Below are 23,998 nucleotides of genomic sequence, written 5' to 3' on the forward strand. Positions count from 1 at the left end.
TGCCCACCACCGCAGCCCAATTAGTGCTCACCACCGCAGCCCAATTAGTGCTCACAAGCGCAGCCCAATTAGTGCTCACAAGCGCAGCCCAATCAGTGCTCACCAGCGCAGCCCAATTAGTGCTCACCACCGCAGCCCAATTAGTGCCCACCACCGCAGCCCAATTAGTCCTCACCAGCGCAGCCCAATTAGTGCTCACAAGCGCAGCCCAATTAGTGCTCACCACCGCAGCCCAATTAGTGCTCACCAGCGCATCCCAATGAGTGCTCACCACCGCAGCCCAATGAGTGCTCACAAGCGCAGCCCAATTAGTGCTCACAAGCGCAGCCCAATTAGTGCTCACCACCGCAGCCCAATTAGTGCTCACAAGCGCAGCCCAATTAGTGCTCACCAGCGCAGCCCAATTAGTGCTCACCACCGCAGCCCAATGAGTGCTCACAAGCGCAGCCCAATGAGTGCTCACCACCGCAGCCCAATCAGTGCTCACCACCGCAGCCCAATTAGTGCTCACAAACGCAGCCCAATGAGTGCTCACCAGCGCAGCCCAATTAGTGCTCACCAGCGCAGCCCAATGAGTGCTCACAAGCGCAGCCCAATGAGTGCTCACCACCGCAGCCCAATCAGTGCTCACCACCGCAGCCCAATTAGTGCTCACAAACGCAGCCCAATGAGTGCTCACAAGCGCAGCCCAATTAGTGCTCACCACCGCAGCCCAATTAGTGCTCATCGGCGCAGCCCAATTAGTGCTCACAAGCGCACCCCAATCAGTGCCCACCAGCGCAGCCCAATTAGTGCTCACAAGCGCACCCCAATCAGTGCCCACCAGCGCAGCCCAATTAGTGCTCACCACCGCAGCCCAATTAGTGCCCACCACCGCAGCCCAATTAGTCCTCACCAGCGCAGCCCAATTAGTGCTCACAAGCGCAGCCCAATTAGTGCTCACCACCGCAGCCCAATTAGTGCTCACCAGCGCATCCCAATGAGTGCTCACCACCGCAGCCCAATGAGTGCTCACAAGCGCAGCCCAATTAGTGCTCACAAGCGCAGCCCAATTAGTGCTCACCACCGCAGCCCAATTAGTGCTCACAAGCGCAGCCCAATTAGTGCTCACCAGCGCAGCCCAATTAGTGCTCACCACCGCAGCCCAATGAGTGCTCACAAGCGCAGCCCAATGAGTGCTCACCACCGCAGCCCAATCAGTGCTCACCACCGCAGCCCAATTAGTGCTCACAAACGCAGCCCAATGAGTGCTCACCAGCGCAGCCCAATTAGTGCTCACCAGCGCAGCCCAATGAGTGCTCACAAGCGCAGCCCAATGAGTGCTCACCACCGCAGCCCAATCAGTGCTCACCACCGCAGCCCAATTAGTGCTCACAAACGCAGCCCAATGAGTGCTCACAAGCGCAGCCCAATTAGTGCTCACCACCGCAGCCCAATTAGTGCTCATCGGCGCAGCCCAATTAGTGCTCACAAGCGCACCCCAATCAGTGCCCACCAGCGCAGCCCAATTAGTGCTCACAAGCGCACCCCAATCAGTGCCCACCAGCGCAGCCCAATTAGTGCTCACAAGCGCAGCCCAATCAGTGCCCACCAGCGCAGCCCAATTAGTGCTCACCAGCGCAGCCTAATGAGTGCTCACAAGCGCAGCCCAATTAGTGCTCACCAGCGCAGCCCAATTAGTGCTCACAAGCGCAGCCCAATTAGTGCTCACCAGCGCAGCCCAATTAGTGCTCACAAGCGCAGCCCAATTAGTGCTCACCAGCGCAGCCCAATTAGTGCTCACCAGCGCAGCCCAATTAGTGCTCACAAGCGCAGCCCAATTAGTGCTCACAAGCGCAGCCCAATTAGTGCTCACCACCGCAGCCCAATTAGTGCTCACCACCGCAGCCCAATGAGTGCTCACAAGCGCAGCCCAATTAGTGCTCACAAGCGCAGCCCAATTAGTGCTCACAAGCGCAGCCCAATTAGTGCTCACAAGCGCAGCCCAATTAGTGCTCACAAGCGCAGCCCAATTAGTGCTCACCAGCGCAGCCCAATTAGTGCTCACAAGCGCAGCCCAATTAGTGCTCACAAGCGCAGCCCAATTAGTGCTCACCACCGCAGCTCAATTAGTGCTCACAAGCGCAGCCCAATTAGTGCTCACAAGCGCAGCCCAATTAGTGCTCACCAGCGCAGCCCAATTAGTGCTCACAAGCGCAGCTCAATTAGTGACCATGGGCCGGATAAATGTCCTCGGCGGGCCGCTTGTGGCCCGCGGGCCGTAGTTCGAGGACCCCTGACATAAACGAATGCAAAGTGTTGTAGAGTAATCGTCGAAATACATCTATTTGTACGCGGAATCGATAATTGTTTGGTACGCTGAATCGACAATCGATTAGTGTACAGCATCGATAATCGATTAATCGTTGCAGAACCACGCCGCTCCCCCCCCCACTTTGGTACGCTGAATCGACAATCGATTAGTGTACAGTATCGATAATCGATTAATCGTTGCATAACCACGCCTCTCCCCCCCACTGTTGATGCAAGTTGGTTCATCCCAAGCGTCACGCGGGCTCCGTCCAACTCACGTGGAATGGACAGCGTTTGGGTTGCCAAGATTACTTTAATTTAACAACAAAAACATTCGTCATTTTTAGTGTTTCTTTACAAACGCTAAACGGGGCTTCGGGTTGTCTGGAGTTGAGCCGTTTCATCTCGTACCGCACCACACTCAACAACTACACTCACCCACTCAACCACCACACCACCACACTCGCCACACCACACTCAACCACCACACTCACCCACTCAACCACCACACAACACTCACTCAACTACAACACTCGCCACACCACACTCACCCACTCACTCAACCACCACACCACACTCACTCAACCACCACACCACACTCACCCACTCACTCAACCACCACACCACACTCACTCAACTACCACACTCGCCACACCACACTCAACCACCACACTCACCCACTCACTCAACCACCACACCACACTCACTCAACCACCACACCACACTCAACCACCACACTCACCCAACCACCAACACCACACTCACCCACTCACTCAACCACCACACCACACTCACTCAACCACCACACTCACTCAAGCCACCACACTCACCACACCACACTCACCCAACCATCACACTACACTCACCCACTCAACCACCACACCACACTCACCCACTCAACCACCATACCACACTCACTCAACCACCACACTCACCCAACCACCACACCACACTCACCCACTCACTCAACCACCAACACCACACTCACTCAACCATAGGGTCACCAATATCCGCCATTCGGCACTAAGTGACGGTGACGTTACCACGGGGTCTGTGCCAGGCAAGGTGCACTTTGTGGCCACGTGAAGTAACGAAGGCTCGCTGACAAGGAGGTCTCGGGACAGACCCAGGTGCCACATCAACTCACCCACTCAATCAACCACCACCACCACCACATCAACTCACCCACTCACTCAACCACCACATCAACTCATCCTCTCACTCAACCACCACCATCACCAACACTGCAGGTCACCACTCAACTAAACCACTCAACTAAACCACTCACTCGACCATCCACTCAACCACCACCACATCAACTCACCCTCTCACTCAACCACCACCACATCAACTCATCCTCTCACTCAACCACCACCACATCAACTCACCCTCTCACTCAATCACCACCACATCAACTCACCCTCTCACTCAACCACCACCACATCAACTCATCCTCTCACTCGACCACCACCACATCAACTCATCCTCTTACTCAACCACCACCACATCAACTCACCCTCTCACTCAACCACCACCACATCAACTCATCCTCTCACTCAACCACCACCACATCAACTCACCCTCTCACTCAACCACCACCACATCAACTCACCCTCTCACTCAACCACCACCACATCAACTCACCCACTCAATCAACCACCACATCAACTCATCCTCTCACTCAACCGCCACCACATCAACTCACCCTCTCACTCAACCACCACCACATCAACTCACCCTCTCACTCAACCACCACATCAACTCACCCACTCAATCAACCACCACTACAACTCATCCTCTCACTCAACCGCCACCACATCAACTCACCCTCTCACTCAACCACCACCACATCAACTCATCCTCTCACTCAACCACCACCACATCAACTCACCCACTTAATCAACCACCACATCAACTCATCCTCTCACTCAACCACCACCACATCAACTCATCCTCTCACTCAACCACCACCACATCAACTCACCCTCTCACTCAACCACCACCACATCAACTCACCCTCTCACTCAACCACCACCACATCAACTCACCCTCTCACTCAACCACCACCACATCAACTCACCCTCTCACTCAACCACCACCACATCAACTCACCCTCTCACTCAACCACCACCACATCAACTCACCCTCTCACTCAACCACCACCACATCAACTCACCCTCTCACTCAACAACCACCACATCAACTCGCCCTCTCACTCAACCACCACCACATCAACTCACCCTCTCACTCAACCACCACCACATCAACTCACCCTCTCACTCAACCACCACCACATCAACTCACCCTCTCACTCAACCACCACCACATCAACTCACCCTCTCACTCAACCACCACCACATCAACTCATCCTCTCACTCAACCACCACCACATCAACTCATCCACTCAATCAACCACCACATCAACTCACCCTCTCACTCAACCACCACCACATCAACTCACCCTCTCACTCAACCATCACCACATCAACTCACCCTCTCACTCAACCACCACCAACAGTGCAGGTCATCGTGCTCAGGCGTTTGCCGTGTTAAAGTCAACTCGCTTAAATCAACAACCCCTATGGACATTGATCCATTAACAACTTGAACGCTCACTGGTTAAGTCTTTTTTTTATTTACTCGGGGCGGGTATTAGCTTGGCAGCCTTAATTTAAAACAGCTTAAAGGAAACGACATAAAAAAAAATACAAATTCGCTTTTTGGTTGGTAAGTTTGTGCCATTCCACCCACCACGTGGTCGCTCTGGCGGCAATGGTCGCGCCAGACGTTGATCGCTAACTTCGCTTCTTGTGAACGTGTTCGCACACAAACTACTCGATAGTTACCGATTGTTAATCCTTATCGATTGATTGTTTTGTGCGAGAGATGTATTCAGCGTTGTGTTGCTGCGTATTAGCGTGCGAACAATAACAACGCCGTACAAGCCACGGGCGGAGGTATCTAAGAAAAAAGTCGTGATTTTAAAATCTAAAATTCAGCTTTTGTCGTACAGAGTACTTGGTGTGAATTCTAGATTTGAAGCTTTCGTGACTGCAATGATTCATACTCTTAGGTTTTTTCGGTAAAGTCACGTAGGTAAAAATAAAATATAAAAATAATTAGAAATAAAATAATATATTAACTAAAATTATATATTGGTTTTTCATTATTATTACTATTATTACTTCTATTATTTTTATATATTATTTTTATTTTTATTACTTATTTTTACCTACGTGACTTTACCGAAAAAAAAACCCTAAGAGTATACTTGGTGTGGTTTAATGAACGACAATCTCGTGTGTCCTGGGCCCTCTCGTGGCCTAGGCAGCAGCCAAAGAGATGCTGGAAAGTGTTAAGCAGAATAAGTAATATTTAAAACAACTCTTTTTAAAACATGCTTTAATGAAATGTACCGTACTAGTAATGGCAGAACTCCACGACTCCAGGAAGTGGCCCCGAAGCTTGCCACAACGTAAGGTGCCGTGGTGATTTACAGCCAACGTTGAGTTGATCGTGGACAATTCGACCCAAGCCGAAAGAAAGATTGTTTCAAAATGTGTTTTATATTTTTTATGATAGAATATAGTATTGTCATCAGTATGACATAAGTATACGACGTTTGCAGTCGATACCATCTTGGGAAGTGGGTTAAAATTGAGCTACAAGATTTGAGGATACGACAACAACAACAGAGTGATTTAAATAAAAGCGTGTAAAATAAAAAGCGTGTAATAAAAAGGGGGTCTTTCGGCAAAGACTACGGAGAGGTGCAGCCCATGGCACTATAGAAATATACATTTTTGTTACTGTACTATACTGACCTCTAACGTTCAATGATTCCCAGCAAGCATGGAACGTTGGGGACGATGTTTGTCCCAACGTTGGTCCTAAGGTTCCAATTTCCTGTCCCCGTCCACCCCCTCTTCACCAACCCGCAGGATGGTTACGTGCGGTCAAAGAGTTGGCATCTCTATTATTCATGCTGTTGATGTTGACAAAGTTGTGTTTTTGTACTTTCAGACGTCCTTCTCGCAAATAAATGGCAGACCAGGGGAAACACAGCGGGTGAGCAGTGCACTCCACGGTGTCAGAGGATGAATTTGATTGTAATAAAAACCGAGTTACCAGTGCCACATCCACTGGAAGGGGAGTGGAGTCTAGCGAATGTATGGAAAGAAAGAAGAAGCAGGGTGAGATAAAGAATGGGAAGTAAGATGGTACCGAAAGTTTTCTTAGGGTTTTTCGGTAAAGTCACGTAGGTAAAATTTTAAATTAATAAAAGTAAAATCTAGGAATTGGTACCGAAAGGGCGGAGATATAGAAGCAGACATAGCCTGGACCACAATATCGGGGATGAGAGAGTGATGATGTTGAGAGGGTGATGATGTTGAGAGGATGATGATGAGAGGATGACGATGAGAGGGTGATGATGATGACAGGGAGTGGATGCACGATTGAGAAATGGGCTTTGACAATTGCTTGGTCTCGTAAGGGCTCGGCCTGGCCGAAGCTTTGCTTGCAGATTTGAGGAAGAAGTCGGGGAAAAGGACTTGGATGTGTGGAACCCCATGAGAGAAGATTTCAAAAATGTTAGCTTCAACAGCTACAACCGAGGACCGGGAGCCCGACTACCGATGTGGGCACAGCCGGCAAACAGCTGGTACCGGAACACTTTAGTTCCCTTATGTTAAAATATGGCTTCCTAGAACAGGTTAGCGGGGTATAGTTGTGCTTACAGAGTTTGCAGCAACGCTGAGTCCATAACAAATGTCTCACAGTGCAGGTTCTGAGGTCAGGGGTTAAGAGGTTAGACCGATAGCTGATATCTGCGACAATGTGGTTGTATCATGTCGGTTAATAAAAATGTATCCAATTCTGTTTATCCAGAAAAGCTTCACTGAATCCTAAGGCTATTTATTCAAGAGCATCCTGATATTGGAATATTTGGCCAGTCCAGTGTAAAGGAATGTTTTGTATGTGGCAGGAAACTAGAGCACATGGAAAAAGCCATGCTTACAAGGGTTAACACTTGTAGGACTGCACAGATTTGCTCACAAACTCACTTGCTGTGCTACACAAATAAATAGTATATCTCCAGGCCACCTCTCAGTTTGACGAGGAACCTTCTGTAATGTAAAATATTGAGGGGTTTGCTTGTTAACAATTCATTGGAAACCAACTGCATGTTTTGACAGTATGCTGTAGCTCATTCTTTTTCTGTGTTTATGATTCTATGTCAGTAGAAGAGGAAAACAAATGATATAGAACATTTTCTTTAACAAATTAGACCGTGCTAATCAAATAACCTTTTGTGTTTTGTGTTGATGCTTTGGCCTCTTCTCCAATCTTGTACATCCCGATACTTGACAAAACCAGCATGGCAGAAAATGGAATTCCTGACCGAACGGCCAACTCAAGCACGGTAAAATCCATGCAAATTTTTGTCAACTGCCTTCCTCAGGAAATGACTGAGGTACGTTGTTCGGTCTTGCGTGATCTTCAAGGCAGTTGGGAGTGAGGTTTCTCAACAAAGAGAAGCATAATTTTTCCCAGTATCTCAACATCAAATGAAAATACATTTTTATTGAGCCAACCTATTGGTTTTCCAGACGTGTCAAGCAGTATCGGTTTAAGCAAAAAAGAAACTCTGGACTGGTTTTCAAATTCTAGATCTCATTGGGTTGCCAGATGTTATTGCTATAGGCAAGAGCATTCCATCTAAACAAGCATGCAAATAACATGGAAAGTAATTGATGCTGATACTAGGATCTGTCAGTAGGAATCCTCCACACCAACGTGAATAGATAGGAGTTTCACCACACCGAATTGCAGGCTAATACATTACACGGTTTTGCTGTTGCTTTTAGAGACCTCCCAAATAAAAAAAAATGAAAATGGGTGGAGGTTAGGGGGGGGTGACACTTATCTAACAGTACTATGAAGCTGCGTTGCTGGATATGACCTCTCATTGATAGATCAGAGTCTTCTACAACATATGGAGTGACAAACCAGAGTTACAGAGGCCTATTAGAACATATGCAAATTCATTTTAACCTGACGGTTACGCTGTCAGCTTCCAAGCTGATAGATACTTACAAAGGCCAACAGGTGCTTTAAAGCATGGCCATCCATATTGTCGTGTTTTAAAATAAAATGTCCTTGTTTTAGGAGGCTATGAAGAAGCTTTTCAGCCAATCAGGAGATGTGCTCTATGTGAAGAAGATATTGAAGAAACATGGACCTTTTCACACAGCTTGCGGGTTAGTTGTATCTATGTATATGTATGTTGGGAATTCTTTCTCACCGTTTGTAGTCAAATGTCCTAATCGGAGGTGGGGAGGAACGACAACAAACTAAATACAAAAAGCATTTCTAGTTTTAGTTTTAAATTCATGCATCGCTCCAGTGGCTTCCTATATCAGAAGGAAGACCGTTCCAGACGGCCGCAGAAGCGCGCGATGCAGTGATCGTCTTTGTTCGATGGCTAACCAAAAGCCTCTACGAGGATGATTGTAGCATGTTGGTTTATGCATGCCAAGCAACTGTGGGGTTTATAAAATGGTAACAAAAGATCTTCTCTATTTTAGTTTTTATAAAGTAAACATTTGTCTCCACCTTGATTTAAGGAACGGCAGTGACCTGCCTGTAGTGATGTCGTTGTCCCTTTTTAGGTTCGTAGTGTTCTCGAAGCTCAGCGAGGCTATGGATGCCATCCGCCGATTCAACCGCTTCCAAATTGGGTCATTCACTTTGCAGGTGTCGTTCTCTCGGGAGAATGACACCTGCAAAAAGCAGCAGGTGAGCCTCGGTGATGCAAAGGTTCACTGACACACAGTTGCACACTTGTTTTTTTTCTGTGCGTGCATCTTGAATCCAAGTTGAGAAAGGCAAGAGTGGTGGCATAGCGGTTGGCGCATTGCATTACAAATCCGTGGGGCTCATTTCGGTAAACTGTCGTGGATATCGTCGGCGGTCAGTGTGGCATCTTGATTGGTCCTTTGGCCCCTCCCTGCCGTTAACCAACCCGCACTGACCAGCGCATGGGGCAGGATGGTCACACAGCTCCCATGGCTAACACATTGTGGGGAGGGCTTCATACGGCAGTGGATTGATAGAGGACCTGTGAATGAGAATTGCATAAAATAGAAAATTAAAGATGTCAATGCCATCCAAAGAACAACTTGTGCATTATTTTGCATACATTCTTTGACATTTCTTCCTGAGCTGTTCAGTACAATTGCATAATTTAACTATGATAACATTTTTGTGCAAAGGAGGAATCATTTCTTCTTGAGGACGAAACCATGAAAGCATCAAATGCCAGCAGGTAAGAAGATAACTCTTGTTTATTATAATGTCAGCGACCTGTGAATCATGTCTGCACAGCAGGACTCTCATCATCTCGGGATCGACAGTATACGCCTAGGAGCGTGGCAGCATGCTGCAACTGTGTGCTGGGTTCCACGACCATTAGAAAAACAGAGCCAAGCCATTGCTGGGCTTGTGCAAGCATGATCCCGAAAAACGTTAAGACTGGTTCCCAAGGGCAGGCCGGGTGAAAGCGTGTGAGCTGGCACACCAGAGGTTCTGTGATTAAACTGGTTCTTCAAGTGGAACAAGTTGATGGTCTCATCCCAATCATGAATGAATTTAGAAAACCCATCACATATTACAATGGCGGCGCACACCGTTCCATGCTGTGAAGTGCGGCAGGGTGTGCCGGGCTGCTTGCCCTGCATGCCCTGCATGTGTTGGAGAAGGAGGCTATCACGTGGTTCTCTGGCTACGTGGGCTGACGTCCACCAGCATATTACATCGACATATGTATGTTTATTATTGAAATTCCATTGTGTATCTGGTGCTCTAACTGCGTGAAAGTCACGTGGAAAAGCATTCGCTAAATAAATTAAGTTACATTTTATTTCCTTAATTTTGCTGAATTTCAGTTCTCAGAATTATTTACGTCACTGTCATGCCACAGGCTTTTCTGTGCAGCGTGGTGTGTGGGAAAGGATACTGTTTAGCGTTTGGATAAAACTGGTTACTCGAAGGGATTTGCGAATGTTGTGATATCTGCGAACACACCGGAGCTCTGCACTGCTCAGCGAGAGTTACGAATGGATACATCGTTTTAAGACATGAGCTTGATAGCGTAATTAAAATAAAATCTAGAAATTGCAACGAATTAGAAATATATATTTACAGCTAAGCATGAGCCACGAACTTGTGCATCCTTGTGTAGTTGTGATCCACTTGTACATATCTCACATTTATAGAGCGCTTTTATCCAAGGCGCTTTTTACAAGATGTTTTCTTGTTCATGTTTTTGTTTTTTGTTTGTTGCGGTTGCACCCGAATGGCTCACAGGGCTATACCTAATACATGAACTTGATAACTTGATACAAAGGTTACGAGTGGTTCAATGAAGGTAGCTTAACGTGATATGGTGAATAGGGATGGGGTATGGGGAGGCAGGATAGTGGGTACGGGAATTACGGTGGTACCTAGGGATGGAGGGAAGGATGAGCCAGGGAGAAGAGGTGGGGGTCTTGAGGGAGGAGCGGAAACGAGACGGGGAGGGTGCTCGCTTAATGTGGAGGGGACGTTTGTTCCACTGCAAAGGGGCAAGTAGGGAAAAGGAGCGTAAACGGTGATTGTGCACAAGGAGTGGGGAACGGTTAGGAGTAGTGGGAGAGATTGAGAGCGGGGCGGGAGTGGACATTAAACGAGACAAGAGAAGCGAGGTACGGTGGGCCAAGGCCATGAAGACATTTATATATTATTCACTTTTCAGTGGTACGGTGGGGAAATCGGAAGTATACGGTGCCCAAGTGGAGCCCAAAACAGCCGTGAGTAACACTGCATCATCATAATAATCATCAGCAGCAGCATTGTTCTATCCACTGCTAGATGAAGCCCCCCCCCCAAACACTTGCCATCTTTTACAGTCTCGCGACACTACATTACGTTGCCATAATTTCTGACAATATTTGTTAGTTTTTGCTGCTACCGCTTTTCTGCTGGCTCGACCGCCCCCTCCCGCAGGTGCAGATGGCGGCCGCAACTCCAGCGGTGCAGAGCATCCCCGGGATATCGTTGGACGACCTCGGCCTGCAGTTCGTCCCGCACGGAGAAGCCATCCAGGTGCTGGTTGTCTCTCACTCGCAGTGCCACGCCTCTACAGCTGCCACTCCGAGTTTCTTGGGTTAGATCGCGTAGATATATACATTTTGTTAAACCTGCCACCACCCGACACAGCCAATTCAGTAATTTTTGTGTGCTACATGGCCATTGCGGGCAGGACTTGCCCTCCGGCTATCGTACCACGCTGTTTGCATTGCTCGCTCGTTGAAGCCCGCGTTCTCGCTGCATGTCTCGCGTGCCGCAACACGTGTCTCCAGTGCATGGTGACGGAGTGGCAGAATCCCGGGCGATTCTACGTGCAGCAATTGACCTCGGGAACGGAGACCGGCTTGCGGGAGCTGCTCGCCCTGTGCCAGGGCCCCGATGGGGTCGGGGGCCCTCCTACCCGGCCCGGCTACCGGCCTTGGAAGGGGGACGTGTGCGCCGCACTCTTCTCGCAGGACCAGGTGAGGAGGGCCGATGGCGAGCACCACCGTGAAATCCGTTTGTCCCCGTCACGACGACGACGACGAAATATGAATTTGTGACTTGCTGTCGAGAGCCGGTAAGTAAAGGGCCAGTGCGTAGAGTCTGAACGGCCGCAGGAGATGGCTTCTGAATCGCTGCAGCAGGCCTCTTATGCACTCGGGACGCACGTAATATCTTCTCGATTTTGTTGCCGCTCGTGCACACCTACATGAAGGTGTTATTGGGTATTGAAGGACGAGGTAGGGCAAGAGGTGCTGTGATGTTCAGAGGCATTCAATTTTGGGAAGTTTTTCGTGGTTGAATAGCCGGGTGCCGTTTGTGTGTTCAGCTTCTTTCGCACCGTACATAGCCAGTCGTGGTAATCGGAGGCGTCGCGCTGCCAGGTGTGGTACCGTGTGGTGGTGTCAGAGGTTGACGAAGCCCGTGGGTGCATCCTCGCCTACTTCCTGGACTATGGCAGCTGGGAGGAGGTGGCCTTTGAGAACGTGCGCCCACCGCCAGAGGAGTTCCGCAAACACCCTCCCTACGTGAGTCCGGCGGACCGACAGCCCTTGTTTAACCGGAGAGCGAGGGCCTATTCGTGAGTTCGTTACACTAAACTAAACTATTTTAATTTAAAGCTTTCGTGACTGCAGGGATTCATCTTCTTGGTTCTTTCGGTAAAGTCACATAGAAGGGAAATAATAAAATAATAAAAATAAAACATAATAAAATTCAATTCTCACGACGTTTCGGCCACAACGCAAGCAGCCGTTCTCAGGTGAAGAACAGGTCTGTCGGAAAGACAGCGTCTGAATGAGCTGCCAAGGTTGGTGGTGCTCATTCAGACGTCTTTCCGACAGACCTGTTCTTCACCTGAGGACGGCTGCTTGCATTGTGGCCGAAACGTCGTGAGAATTGTATTTTCTTATGTTTTTTCATGTTTATTATTTAATTATTTCCCTTCTACGTGACTTTACGGAAAGAACCAAGAAGATAAGCTATTTTAATTTCACCTGGTAAGGCCCACTGAGCTACATAGCTCTTTTTCAGATGCGACCGGGCCACAAATGCTAGCTCAAAAAAGTGGCTTATGTGGAAATTTATAGCAGCCAAATACTCTTAAACGAATGTTGATTCTAAATGTAGAGGGGAAAAACCGGAGGACTTGGGGAAATGTCCACTTGAGCACGGGGAGAACATGCAAACTCCAAATATATAGGCGTCAGGGCCAGGATCATACCCATGACGTGTATACCGGGCAAGGTAATTAACATCTCGCCACCGTGGTACTCACTTGATGACAATGTTCAGCAGAAGACATTGCTGTACATCACGTCTATGCTCCAATGTCTGTGTCGCCAGTCTTTTTATCAACCCGCACCGAAAGGAATGGCGAAGTATGGTCAAGTAACACTCAATGAGATGCAAAGCAAGGGGAGGCTCTCCTCAAGCATTAGATTGACACAAGGGCTACACGTGCACGTGATCCGCACACGCCACTCGCACTCGCAACCTGCAACGTACACACGTTAACACCGATTACACACACCCCCTGGAGAGACTTTGAAAACTTGCAGAGAGTCATCTACGTACCGATTGGCGCACCTGGAGGTCTCGTTCACATGTCAGCGGCTCGGTGGGTGTGGTCTTGCAGAGTGGGTGTGGTCTTGCAGAGTGGGTGTGGTCTTGCAGAGTGGGTGTGGCCTAAGTCCCCCGGCGCTCTCGTGGACGCAGCAGCACAATACAAACTCGAGAGAACACGGAAAAGGGCAAGGCTGCGGTGGGACAGGGCATGGTGCAGGCGTCTTGCTGCATGTTTAAGCATACGCTCCCGTATGTGCGCCTTGTCTCCTGTAGACGCTGCAGTGCAGCCTGACTGCGGTGCGACCCCGCTCCGGCGGGTGGAGCGATGACGTGCTGCAGCTGCGGGTGTTGCTGCTGAACCAGACGCTCGTGCTCAGGGTGGAGGAGTACGACGAGGCCACCAGGACGTACATGGTGGACCTGGAGATGCCCATCACCGGTGAGAGAGATGGTGGTGGGGGGGGGGAGTGGGCCTCGAGGTTACCAGCTCGCTCGCTCACTCGGTCACAACCCTCAGAAAGGCAAAAGCGGCTATGCAGCCTGCGCACACGATTTTTTGTCGTAATTTGAAATGCCTCATTGAGCCTCAGGACTCTATTAGGAGGGTCCTGCGTTGGGATGTTTGGCCTTTTCCACCAATGAATTGCGGTTTAATCGCACGTGGCCAAAGTCTGGATTTGAACGCAGGTTCTTTGAGGAGTGTTTGTTTTGCATGGAAGGAAACTGGAGTATCAGGAAAAAAATAACCCATACAAGGAGATAACACTCACAAGGTCTACACAGACAGGTTCGCAAACTCGCTTGCTGCACGACCAACTCCGGGCCACCTCGCGATCCATAGAGTTTGGGAGTTGGACAAATATGCTGCACATACCTGTCAACGCCTTTATCAGTGCGCCACCTTATTACAAACCAAGTCAGACCTTATTGGTCACCCCGTGCCCTTATAGAATTTAACGTTCATCCTACAAAGTCCCATCACAAGGGAGAAACACAAACAAATAGACACTTTTTTGCCCGTATTGAAACGGCTGTACGCCCTTAAGGACCTGAAAACTCAATTTCCCTGTACAACAATGCAGGTAGACCGTATGGGTTTGACGGGTGTGTATGCATGACTCGAAGCGCTGGACCCCAGGTGGCGAGTCACCATGCCCACCGCGCTGCTAACTTAATTAACATTTCTTTTGCTCCGTGTCCAAATTCGACTCAACAGGCCGCTCACTCCGCGAGTCTTTGCTGGAGGAAGGGATTTGCGTTGCAGAATCCGTCACCAGCTGCAGTGCGGGTGAGGATACTTCTGATTACTTTTTGTGTAGGTGTCTGTTCTGTGAGTGGCATCGGTGGCCTCAACTTTTGGAAAAAAGAACCCACATCAGAAGTGTACAAAACATTGCATTGTTGGCAAGTCTTCCTGGGCTCATCACCGCCACTGCAAACCTGTGACCGTTGTGGTTTGCTACAAATGCCGGCGTTAAGTCTCATAGAGTTTGCGCGGGTGACGTTCGCTGGGGTTCGTTCTTACCGCTTTTGGCCATGAAAATGCAGCAAAGCAGCATCGTGCCGTCCATATACACTGCCAACAATTGAGGCAGTGTCATAAACACAGCATTTATGATCTATGATACTTATATTTCAGCCCACTGGGAGAAATAATCTCAAACTAATAATTTAAAAACATGCTGTTGGTATCCATCCAAGCAGAAAAAGCTGCTACTGATTGAACCATTTTTGATAGAACTAAACTTTCCCCATAAATGATTGACACTCAAAGGGCTACCTCTCATAGCCATCGGCACAAGCTATTTCTGATTCAACCAATGGAGGAGCACAACTCTATACTCGAAAAATGATTGATTCTCAAAAGGAGCGGCTACTGCCGTTGACACAGAGAGAGAGAAAGCAGCCACCGATTGAGCCAGCGGAGTAGCGAGACTCCAGCCCTCCTGGTAACCACCGAGCACCGTCACGTGCGGCGCCGTGTTGCGCCCTCCACAGCTCCCTCGGCCCCTCTCGAGGGCATCGGCCCAGGCCAGGATGCTGGCCCCACTGCCGACACCGGGGCTGTTGGTGAGGACGAGAAGGCGAGCGGGGTTGGTGCCGACGTTAGCTCCGGCGTGGAGCTAGAAAGAGGCGCGTCCGCGAGACTCCCCTGCGTGGGAGAGTCTTTCAACGTTGTGGTCGGAGACCTTGTCAATCCGGGCCTCTTCTACTGCCAGCGCACGGAGTTTGCCGGTGAGATCCGTGTAGGACGCGTAGCCTCGGTGTATTAGTATTGTACGGTAGGCATGTTACGTCTCTCCAATCATTTGGTTACGCCGCATGCCAATTTTGAATATATTTGACACCTGTACCGTGATGAATTGTTACGTGTATTTTTTTGCCGAGTGCAATGTGAAGCCAGGAGGGGGGTGGGGGGTTGAGGTATCGCACTGCAGACCACATTACTCCATCGTCTAAAGGCTGTGGCTGCTCATTAATGGGCGGTAAGGTCAAGGCACGCGTGGAGCAGTGACGGAGTGGTTCGCGCATTTCACTATGACGCATCGGTGGCGAGCGATATCTCAACCAGTCGTGACCCCCGCGCCCGCCCCAACTCGCACTAAGGTCGACATGGTGAACCCGTGTGGGAAGACAGCCGTCCAGCAGTGGCTTCGGGCTTAAAAATGATTTCAAAAGTGAAACCAAAGCTCAACGGAGGTGGTGCATTGGCACAAAACTCACGCTGTTATTTTTTCAGTCTGCACGATAACAAGTGTCCTGCGCCGGCACCTCCTGCTCCCTCCCCTCCGTTTCACCACCCCCCAGAAGAGCTGGCTAAGGTGATGGCGATGGTCGCGTGCCTCGGCTCCGAGCCGGAGCCTCCCAAGGTGTCGCCGTGTGTCGGACAAGTCGTCTCGGCGCAGTACTTGGGTAGCGGCATGGCGAGCGCGGGTCGCGACGCACTGCCACGTAGCTTTTGACGTACTGTCCGCGAAGATCGCAGCCTCCGGTGGCGCCAAATAGCGCGATGTATGTGTGTATGTTGAACTTCTTTCGCACCGTACGTAGCCATCCCTGATAATCGCAGTTGCGGTGTGGGGGAAGGACAAACAAACGACTATAAGGAATGTTACATCGCAGAACCTTGAGAAATGGCGACTTCTTGTGGAGGTCTTGATTCAGCACTGGATTGATCATGGCTTATGATGATTAATAATTTTCCTATATGGCTTTATGATGATTAATACTTTTCCTATATATTGTTCGTCTGTTATAAAAAAACATGTTGTGAAATAAAGCTCAATAATTAAAAGTCTAAATAGCTATGTTACCCATTAAATGTGTTTGTTTAAATGCATTACCACTTAAAAGTAAGCCTAAGCATGAAAGGCATTGTGCGTGGCATGCCACGGGAAGGGGAGTCGAGTCAAAAATAGAATGTAGCTGTGTGGGGGGTGAGAGGGGAGACGAGAGGGGGAGATAGATGGAAGGACCAAGCAGATGGGAGCTGCACGGAGCAGCGTCTGGGGGCGGGGAGAGGGGGGGAGTGATTCGGAGTTCGAGTGCCCGCATCTAAGTCATCGTGACTTACGGAAGGCTTGAGGCTGATTGAGACGCGTAGGTTTGAATGTGCTGCCTCGTATTACCGAGGCGGGTTGTGACGATTGCTGGAGGTGTGCGGGGGTGGGAGGGGGTCAATGACGAGGTAACAATGCTCGTGAACGTTGCATCCCAGAGGATAACGTGTGGTACCGAGCCATGATCCTGGACGTGGTAAGCGAGGACACGGTGAAAGTTTGCTACATGGACTTTGGCAACTGCGAGTGCCTGAAGGTGTCCCGCCTGCGGGCCATCCCGCATGCGCTGCTGAAGTTGCCCGCCCAAGCCCTGCGGTGCTGCCTGTCAGGTGCCAGTTTAATGACAATAATAATGTCGTGTTCATTGATGATAATAATAATTGTGTATTTTTATATTTGTCCATGAAGTCTTACTGAATCGTAATACTTTTTTTTCAAGAGAGAATAATGTATTTAGTTATTGCTGAGTGGAGGAACTGGTTCTTGTCATGGGAATGTGGATTTTCCATTATTCGGAGAGAGTATCTTACAGAGGAGAAGATGATTTGATAAATTGTATTTAGATTGTTGGTAACCATGTCGAGGCTTTGAAGCAAGATTTTATTTTCTCTAGAATTTTCCCTGTAAATGGATCCGTCAATAAATTAATCATTATGTGCCAATATCGCCTTCAATAAAGTAGGCATCGGTGCACATTACAGCAGACCGGGGATGGTTACAGGGGGCGTAGAGCAACGGGATTGAGGGAAACGAAACCCGTCACGCCCTCAGCGGCTAACACCGACTGGGCAAAGTGAAATAAAGTGCAAGCATGCGCAACGAACAATATAAGCAAAATAAGTAGTAGAAATAAATCGGTAAAGAAACAGTATTTTTTATTTTAGATTTTATCGGACGACAAGTCTGAATAGGGGCGTGTCTTGCACAGACCACGGAATTGAGAGACACTCGGCGCGTAACGGACGTATCTCTCCCCGAGGTCGCGTGGATTTTTCTCCCGAGTCCTCTGGTTTTTTTCCATCCACATTAAGAAACGCGCGTTTAGAGTATTTGCCTGCTATACATTTCCATGTGATTAGCCACTTCGTTGAGCTTTTATTTGTGGCTAGGTTGCTTCTGAAAAGTTAACTAATAGCTCAGTGGGCTTTACCTGGTAAGCTATAAATGTTGTTTGCGATTTGTTTACCTTTCCTATTCTTTGCACTCCTGTGGTGTTTTTGTAATTTTCGTTGTAATTTTCTGACGCCGTGCCCCGACTGACCATCTGTGAAAAAGAGCTTTATCGCTCATAGGATCTCTCCTCCACTATAAATAAAGGTTCTCATTGTGATTGAGGATGTTGCACTGAACGCGTGTGTGTGTGTATATATACACTCACGGCCACCACCAGTGACGATTATCTGAACCGGTCCTGGGCCTCCCCTAGGTCGACTCAGCCTCAAATGAGTACCTGGTGCGGTGTGTAAACATTGCCACTGGGGAGACAAAGGCGGTCGGGCGTGGTGCTGGCCACCCACCCACTCGTGTACCGTTCCGGCCTTCATAGGTGCTCGCTAACGGCACTTGCCCCTACAGTCTGTTAAGGCTACACGGGGGGTCTTTATCTTCATACACACACGTGTTTGTATAACCGTGCAGGCATCCGGCCGGTGTGCGACGCGTGGAGCGTGGAGGCGACGGGGCTGCTGGTGGGGCTGGTGAGCGGCGAGATCCTGCGCGCCCGCGTGGTGGCGCGCGACGCGCGCACGTCGACGCTCGAGGTGAAACTCGGGCTCGCGGAGGACCCCGTGTGCGACTTCTCCGAGTTGCTCGTCAGGCACGGGGTGGCTGCGCTCGCGGCGCCCGACGAAATCTCGCCGCCTCCGTCTGCTGCTCATTGTGAGTTCCTCTTCATAATCAACGTTTTTGGGTTTAGATCGTGTTATTTGCAAATGTGTCGTAACCCTCCACCACCCGACACGGCCAATCGGTACAAAAGAGTCACGTTGACAAAAGACAAATAGTTCACTGCTTTAGCCCACCGGTGTGTTGAAGCGTGAAACCACAACATTTACAATTTTTGAGTACGACGTTTCGCTGGTAATTGCATCCAGCATCATCGGGCAATTCGCCAGAATGGTGAGGCTCTGCTCTGTCTCCCGTTCTTATATAGAGCAGCAGCAGAGTGACATCATCATTAACTCATCAACTCATCAGGTGCAACGATTTGAGTAATATTGGTCGCGAAAGCCTACGTGTTAAACTGAGTTCCTCTTCGCTGAACTGGAGTCCGATCGTGGCTTGTATTTGTAATTCGTCAGGAATTCTAATCGCAACATGATTGCGATTGTTACTTGAGCAAACGAATAACGCTGTAATTGTAATTAGAATTGACTCCCATGCCTGAGCATTCATCCTGAGTTCCTTGTCCACATGATGCAGTGCTAACAGTGGAGGAGTTACTGATGTCACTGCTGCTGTTTAGTGTTAGTAGGGCCACCTGTCCAGCCACGCTTCTAAGTGGTGTGTATGCACTTGTGTTCCTTCACAATTAATTTAATATTAACCCCAGGTCTTCCATGTGGTGAGTTTTCACATTCGCCATCATCAGTCATTATCAATCCACCGATGAAGGCCTCCCCAGGCCATCGGCATCTCTTCGAGTCCTCTTGCACATGAAATAATTTGACTGTGCCGTCTCCATGGCTTGTTCCCTCTTCGCTGCCACTCTTATCGTGAAGTCTTCACTACCCGGCCATCATCCTTACTCGTGAAATGTCCTGCCCCACGCCTGCTTACTTTTCTCAACAATCGGTATACCTCTTAGCAGGCGTATGTTCTTTAATTCACGTATTCCTCCTCCGCGTCTCATTGTAATTCTAAGGATGAATCTCTCCATCGTTTCACACTTTTCAGTTTCTGTCTTTAGATGACAGCTGACAAGTGGCGATTAGGGAAACATTCGGATTTTGCGGTCGCGAGACAGTGCCAGGGTGCCGCCAAAGCTGGCAGCGATAAAAGTTTGTGCTTTTGCACAAAACAAGCTCTTGTAAATTTCTCTTCCCTCCCTTCACAGAAGCGGCTCGCCCACCCTCTTGCCCACCCTCTCGCCCACCCTCTTGCCCACCCTCTCACCCACCCTCTCGCCCACTCTCTCACCCCACCCTCTCACCCCACCCTCTCGCCCACCCTCTCGCCCACCCTCTTACCCACCCTCTCACCCCACCCTCTCACCCACCCTCTCGCCCACCCTCTCGCCCACCCGTTCATTCGCCTGCTCCCCCACCTTTGCAGGCATCATGGAGTTTCCCGTAGGGGTCCAGTTCTCTGTCACGGTCACGGACGTACAGCACCCTGGTCACTTCTATTGCATCCGGCTTGTCGACAGTGGTGAGTGGCTCATTGACCGACCGTGCAGTCCCTGACCCTTGTGAACTACCCCGGAACAGAGCCTGGCTCACGTGTATAAGAGAAAAGAGGTGCCTAGAGGCAATCTGAGTACTTGGAGAATACCGACAAATGAGAGGAATGCACGATTACACGTGGAGCATCCAAGCACGATCTTTAATTTTACATCAACGCTGACGCGTTGTACGACCCCGGCAACTAAACCCCGAGAGGATGAACGTTTCATCTCCGCCGTGTGGGGGGCCTTCCCCGACGTATGTGGTGGCGCAGAAATCCAGGCTCTCCAGGAGGTGCTGGTGGAGGTGGCCTCGTATTGCGACCGCACGAAGCCACAGCCGGACTTCCTGCCCAAGCCGGGGCAGCTGTGCTGCGCGCGCTACAGCAGTAAGCGCCGCTGCCTCACACTGCCACCTCTTCACCACTCGCACGTTCGCTCAAACAGCTGACTGGATCGTTCACTCGATTGCTCAAAAAAATCCGAGCTACTCCTCGACTGCGCTCACTCAAACGTCTCTCGTGGTCCACAACGACCCAGTGAGGCTCGGCAATGTGGAACTTTGGCCTCACGTGACCAATCACTGAATTGACGGCTCGCCCCAAACGTCTGAATGACCGTTTGCTTGCTCTCTTGCTCACTTGAGTGACCGCACGCTCTCCGGCTCGCTCGAGTGTCTAACCGACCGCACACTCGCTCCAGTGTCTGACTGCTTGATGGCTCACTCAAACGTCTGACGGCACTATTCATACACTCACCCGTTTCTGTCTTTTTACTGACCGCTCTCTCGCTTGCTCGATCATTTGACCGGACGCTTCCTCGCCCACTCAAGCGTCTGTCCACCTTGCTAGCTCCCTCGCTGGAACGACCAACCAACCAACCCCCTCCCCCCCGCATACTCATCTCTCTGTTGTTCACATCATCCGACCGTTCCGTTTACTCGGTTGTCTTTGTGAATGCTCGCCGACGTCCGTGCCCCTCAGGCAACGGGAGCTGGTACCGTGCACGCGTGCTGGCCTGCGACGGGGAGCTCGTGCGCGTCGAGTACCCCGACTTCGGCAACAGCGAGGAGGTGGGGGTGCAGGACCTGAGGCCTCTCGACGGGGACGGCCACCTGCTGCGCTGCCCCTTCATGGCCTTCCGCTGCAGCCTGGCGGGTGGGCACCGCCACAGAACGCCAGAAAGTACACACACACGCGCGTGCACGCACACGCGTGCGCGTACTTGCTTGTGTGGCGATTATCTGAACCGGTCCTGCGCTTCCCCTAGGTCGACTCGGCTTCAAATGAGTACCTGGTGTAGTGTGTAAATATTGCTTGTTCATCTGATTTATTTTGCACCAAAGACCTTGCTTAATATTTACAGCGCCTAAACGATTCGGGATTTAAATGTGTCGAGCGCTTGAATGTGGTAATTCTCAAAACGCATTAGGAAATGTTTGTCCGGAGCAAAAAGGAGCTCGAAGTGGCACAACAATGAATGTGTGTGAGCTTCTTTCGCACCGTACGTAGCCAACCGTGCTAATAGGAGGTGCGGGAGAAGGAAAAACTTACCAAAGTAGTCCGTCTAACCTGATGTTTTCATCTCGATACATTTACCCGTCTTTGTGCGTGGAGGCGTGCTGCCCGTCGACTCTGACTCTTGGTCGCCGGAGTCCACGGAGGCGCTGCTCAACCTCGTGTCCGACCGGTGCCTGCGTGCCACTGTGATGGCACCGCGGGCCGGAGACGCGGTCCCTGTGGACCTGCAGGACATGACGGCGCAGCAGGAGGACTCGAGCCAGGCGGCGCCTGACGCACACAAGTCTGTGGCGCACCAGCTGGCGCTCATGGGTCTGGCCGTGCTGGCGGAAGGGCCTGGCGACCTGCCGGAGGATCGAGAGCCCACGGTCCGGGTGTGCGGCGTCCGGTGCGGGTCGAACTCCGTCAGCGACGGCAGCTCGGTCGAGGCAATCGCGACGCTGGACGATCGTCTCCCCGGTGTTCCGCCCACCGATGCATGCGACCGGCAACATCCCGGCGCCGTCGCTGAAGGTGCCCTTGCGTGCGCCGAGCCATTCCGTGTTTGCATCACGTCCGGATGATTGTTCGTGAATTGAAGTGTGTCGTCGCGCGTTGCGATTAATGCGACGGTAGTGCATCCCGTAGGTGCGGAGGTGGCGCTGGCTTTGGGTGAATCGAGAGCTGCGGACGATCCCTCGGTTGAAGCCCCGGCCGTCCCTGAGGGATTTGTCGTTAATGACCCGGTGAGGCTTAGACAATGTGGATGCTTTGACCTGGCGTGACTATTCACTTGACCGACCGCACATAACAGTTTGATAATTGTTGCTTAATTTTCACAATTTCCATCTAAATTTGTACGCTTTAACTGCGTTTGAACTTTTATTTTACGGGTAACATTTTCCTTACATTTTCCTTAAGTTATTTCTGTGCATGACCCTTCGACCTGCGTTTGTAACCTTCCGTGCCAGCCGGTCCTACTTCAAGGGGTCCTGTCCGAGATTCTGACCGAGGTGACGGAGGCCGTGAAGATGTTGGAGCCGCTGATGGAAGCGAAGAGGAAACTTGAACGCGTCGTCAAGCTCATCCAACGATCCTTGGAGGAGGAGGCCCATGAGTAGTGATTGTTGTCGATCGTTAACAGGATGGGAAAAAATTCTTATTTGGTGACTATTCTTACCAAACCAGGATTCGGCAAATGAGTTTGTGTGCAAGTGTTTAATATCCCAGTTATTATATTCTTGGTTCTTTCGGTAAAGTCCCGTAGAAGGGAAATAATAAAATAATAAAAATGTAAAACAATACAAATTCTTACGACCCCTCTTCTTGGTTCTTTCGGTAAAGTCATGTAGAAGGGAAGTAATAAAATAATAAAAATAGAACAAAACAATTCTCACGACGTTTCGGCCACAACGCAAGCAGCCGTCTCAGGTGAAAACCAGGTCTGTCGAGGCGACAGCGTCTGAATGAAACAGCACACGTGCTTGGAGCATATATATAAGCTGGGTTGGAAGGGGGGAAAAGAGCGCCTTGACAAAAGAATATGCATATCAAGAGGCATTTAGCATATTTATGGGAAATGCAGGTATGTGATTAGTACTACTCATGCCCGTGCATTATGCAGACGCTGTCGCCTCGACAGACCTGGTTTTCACCTGAGGACGGCTGCTTGCGTTGTGGCCGAAACGTCGTGAGAATTGTTTTATTATGTTTTATTATTTTATTATTTCCCTTCTACGTGACTTTACCGAAAGAACCAAGAAGATGAATCCCTGCAGTCACGAAAGCTTTAAATTGAAAAATTCTTACGACGTTTCGACTGCGTCGTGAGAATTTTTATTGTTGAATATTTTTATTATTTTATTATTTCCCTTCTACGTGACTTTACCGACAGAACCAAGAATATGAATCCCTGCAGTCACGAAAGCTTTAAATCAAAATATCCCAGTTATTGTTTCATCTCGGCCGAAAGTTGAAGGACCATACTAACAACGCGGCAGATGGTCAAGGCGACGTGTGTAAGCGGTTTCGTCAAGATTAGAATCTTAATCGTAGGTTTCACCTGCATGTGTCTCGTGTTATCA

At 49.8% G+C, this 23,998-nt stretch overlaps 1 protein-coding gene across 3 annotated transcripts; it reads left to right on the plus strand.

Moving 5' to 3' along the window:
• Positions 1–2,789: 2,789 nt before the first annotated feature.
• TDRD1 (tudor domain containing 1) lies at positions 2,790–23,248 on the plus strand. 3 transcript variants are annotated; one of them, XM_061556126.1, is made up of 23 exons: positions 2,790–3,422; positions 6,316–6,360; positions 6,788–6,955; positions 7,672–7,768; positions 8,464–8,555; positions 8,967–9,093; positions 9,570–9,622; positions 11,090–11,144; positions 11,341–11,439; positions 11,697–11,885; positions 12,291–12,434; positions 13,747–13,912; positions 14,690–14,761; positions 15,472–15,708; positions 16,282–16,386; positions 17,192–17,362; positions 18,672–18,911; positions 20,307–20,402; positions 20,691–20,804; positions 21,399–21,572; positions 22,032–22,448; positions 22,563–22,660; positions 22,886–23,248. In XM_061556126.1, the coding sequence occupies exons 2-23, from the start codon at positions 6,335–6,337 to the stop codon at positions 23,033–23,035; spliced, it is 3,090 nt and encodes a 1,029-aa protein (XP_061412110.1). In that variant the 5' UTR covers positions 2,790–3,422; positions 6,316–6,334; the 3' UTR covers positions 23,036–23,248. The 3 variants fall into 3 exon arrangements, with proteins under 3 accessions (XP_061412110.1, XP_061412111.1, XP_061412112.1); XM_061556127.1 differs by having other exon boundaries at positions 6,788–6,931; XM_061556128.1 differs by lacking the exon at positions 17,192–17,362.
• The last annotated feature ends 750 nt before the right edge of the window (positions 23,249–23,998 follow it).

The sequence above is a fragment of the Lethenteron reissneri genome, chromosome 22 (genome assembly GCF_015708825.2).
Source record: "Lethenteron reissneri isolate LAM-NWPU_2019-01 chromosome 22, ASM1570882v1, whole genome shotgun sequence".
Lineage (NCBI taxonomy): Eukaryota > Metazoa > Chordata > Hyperoartia > Petromyzontiformes > Petromyzontidae > Lethenteron > Lethenteron reissneri.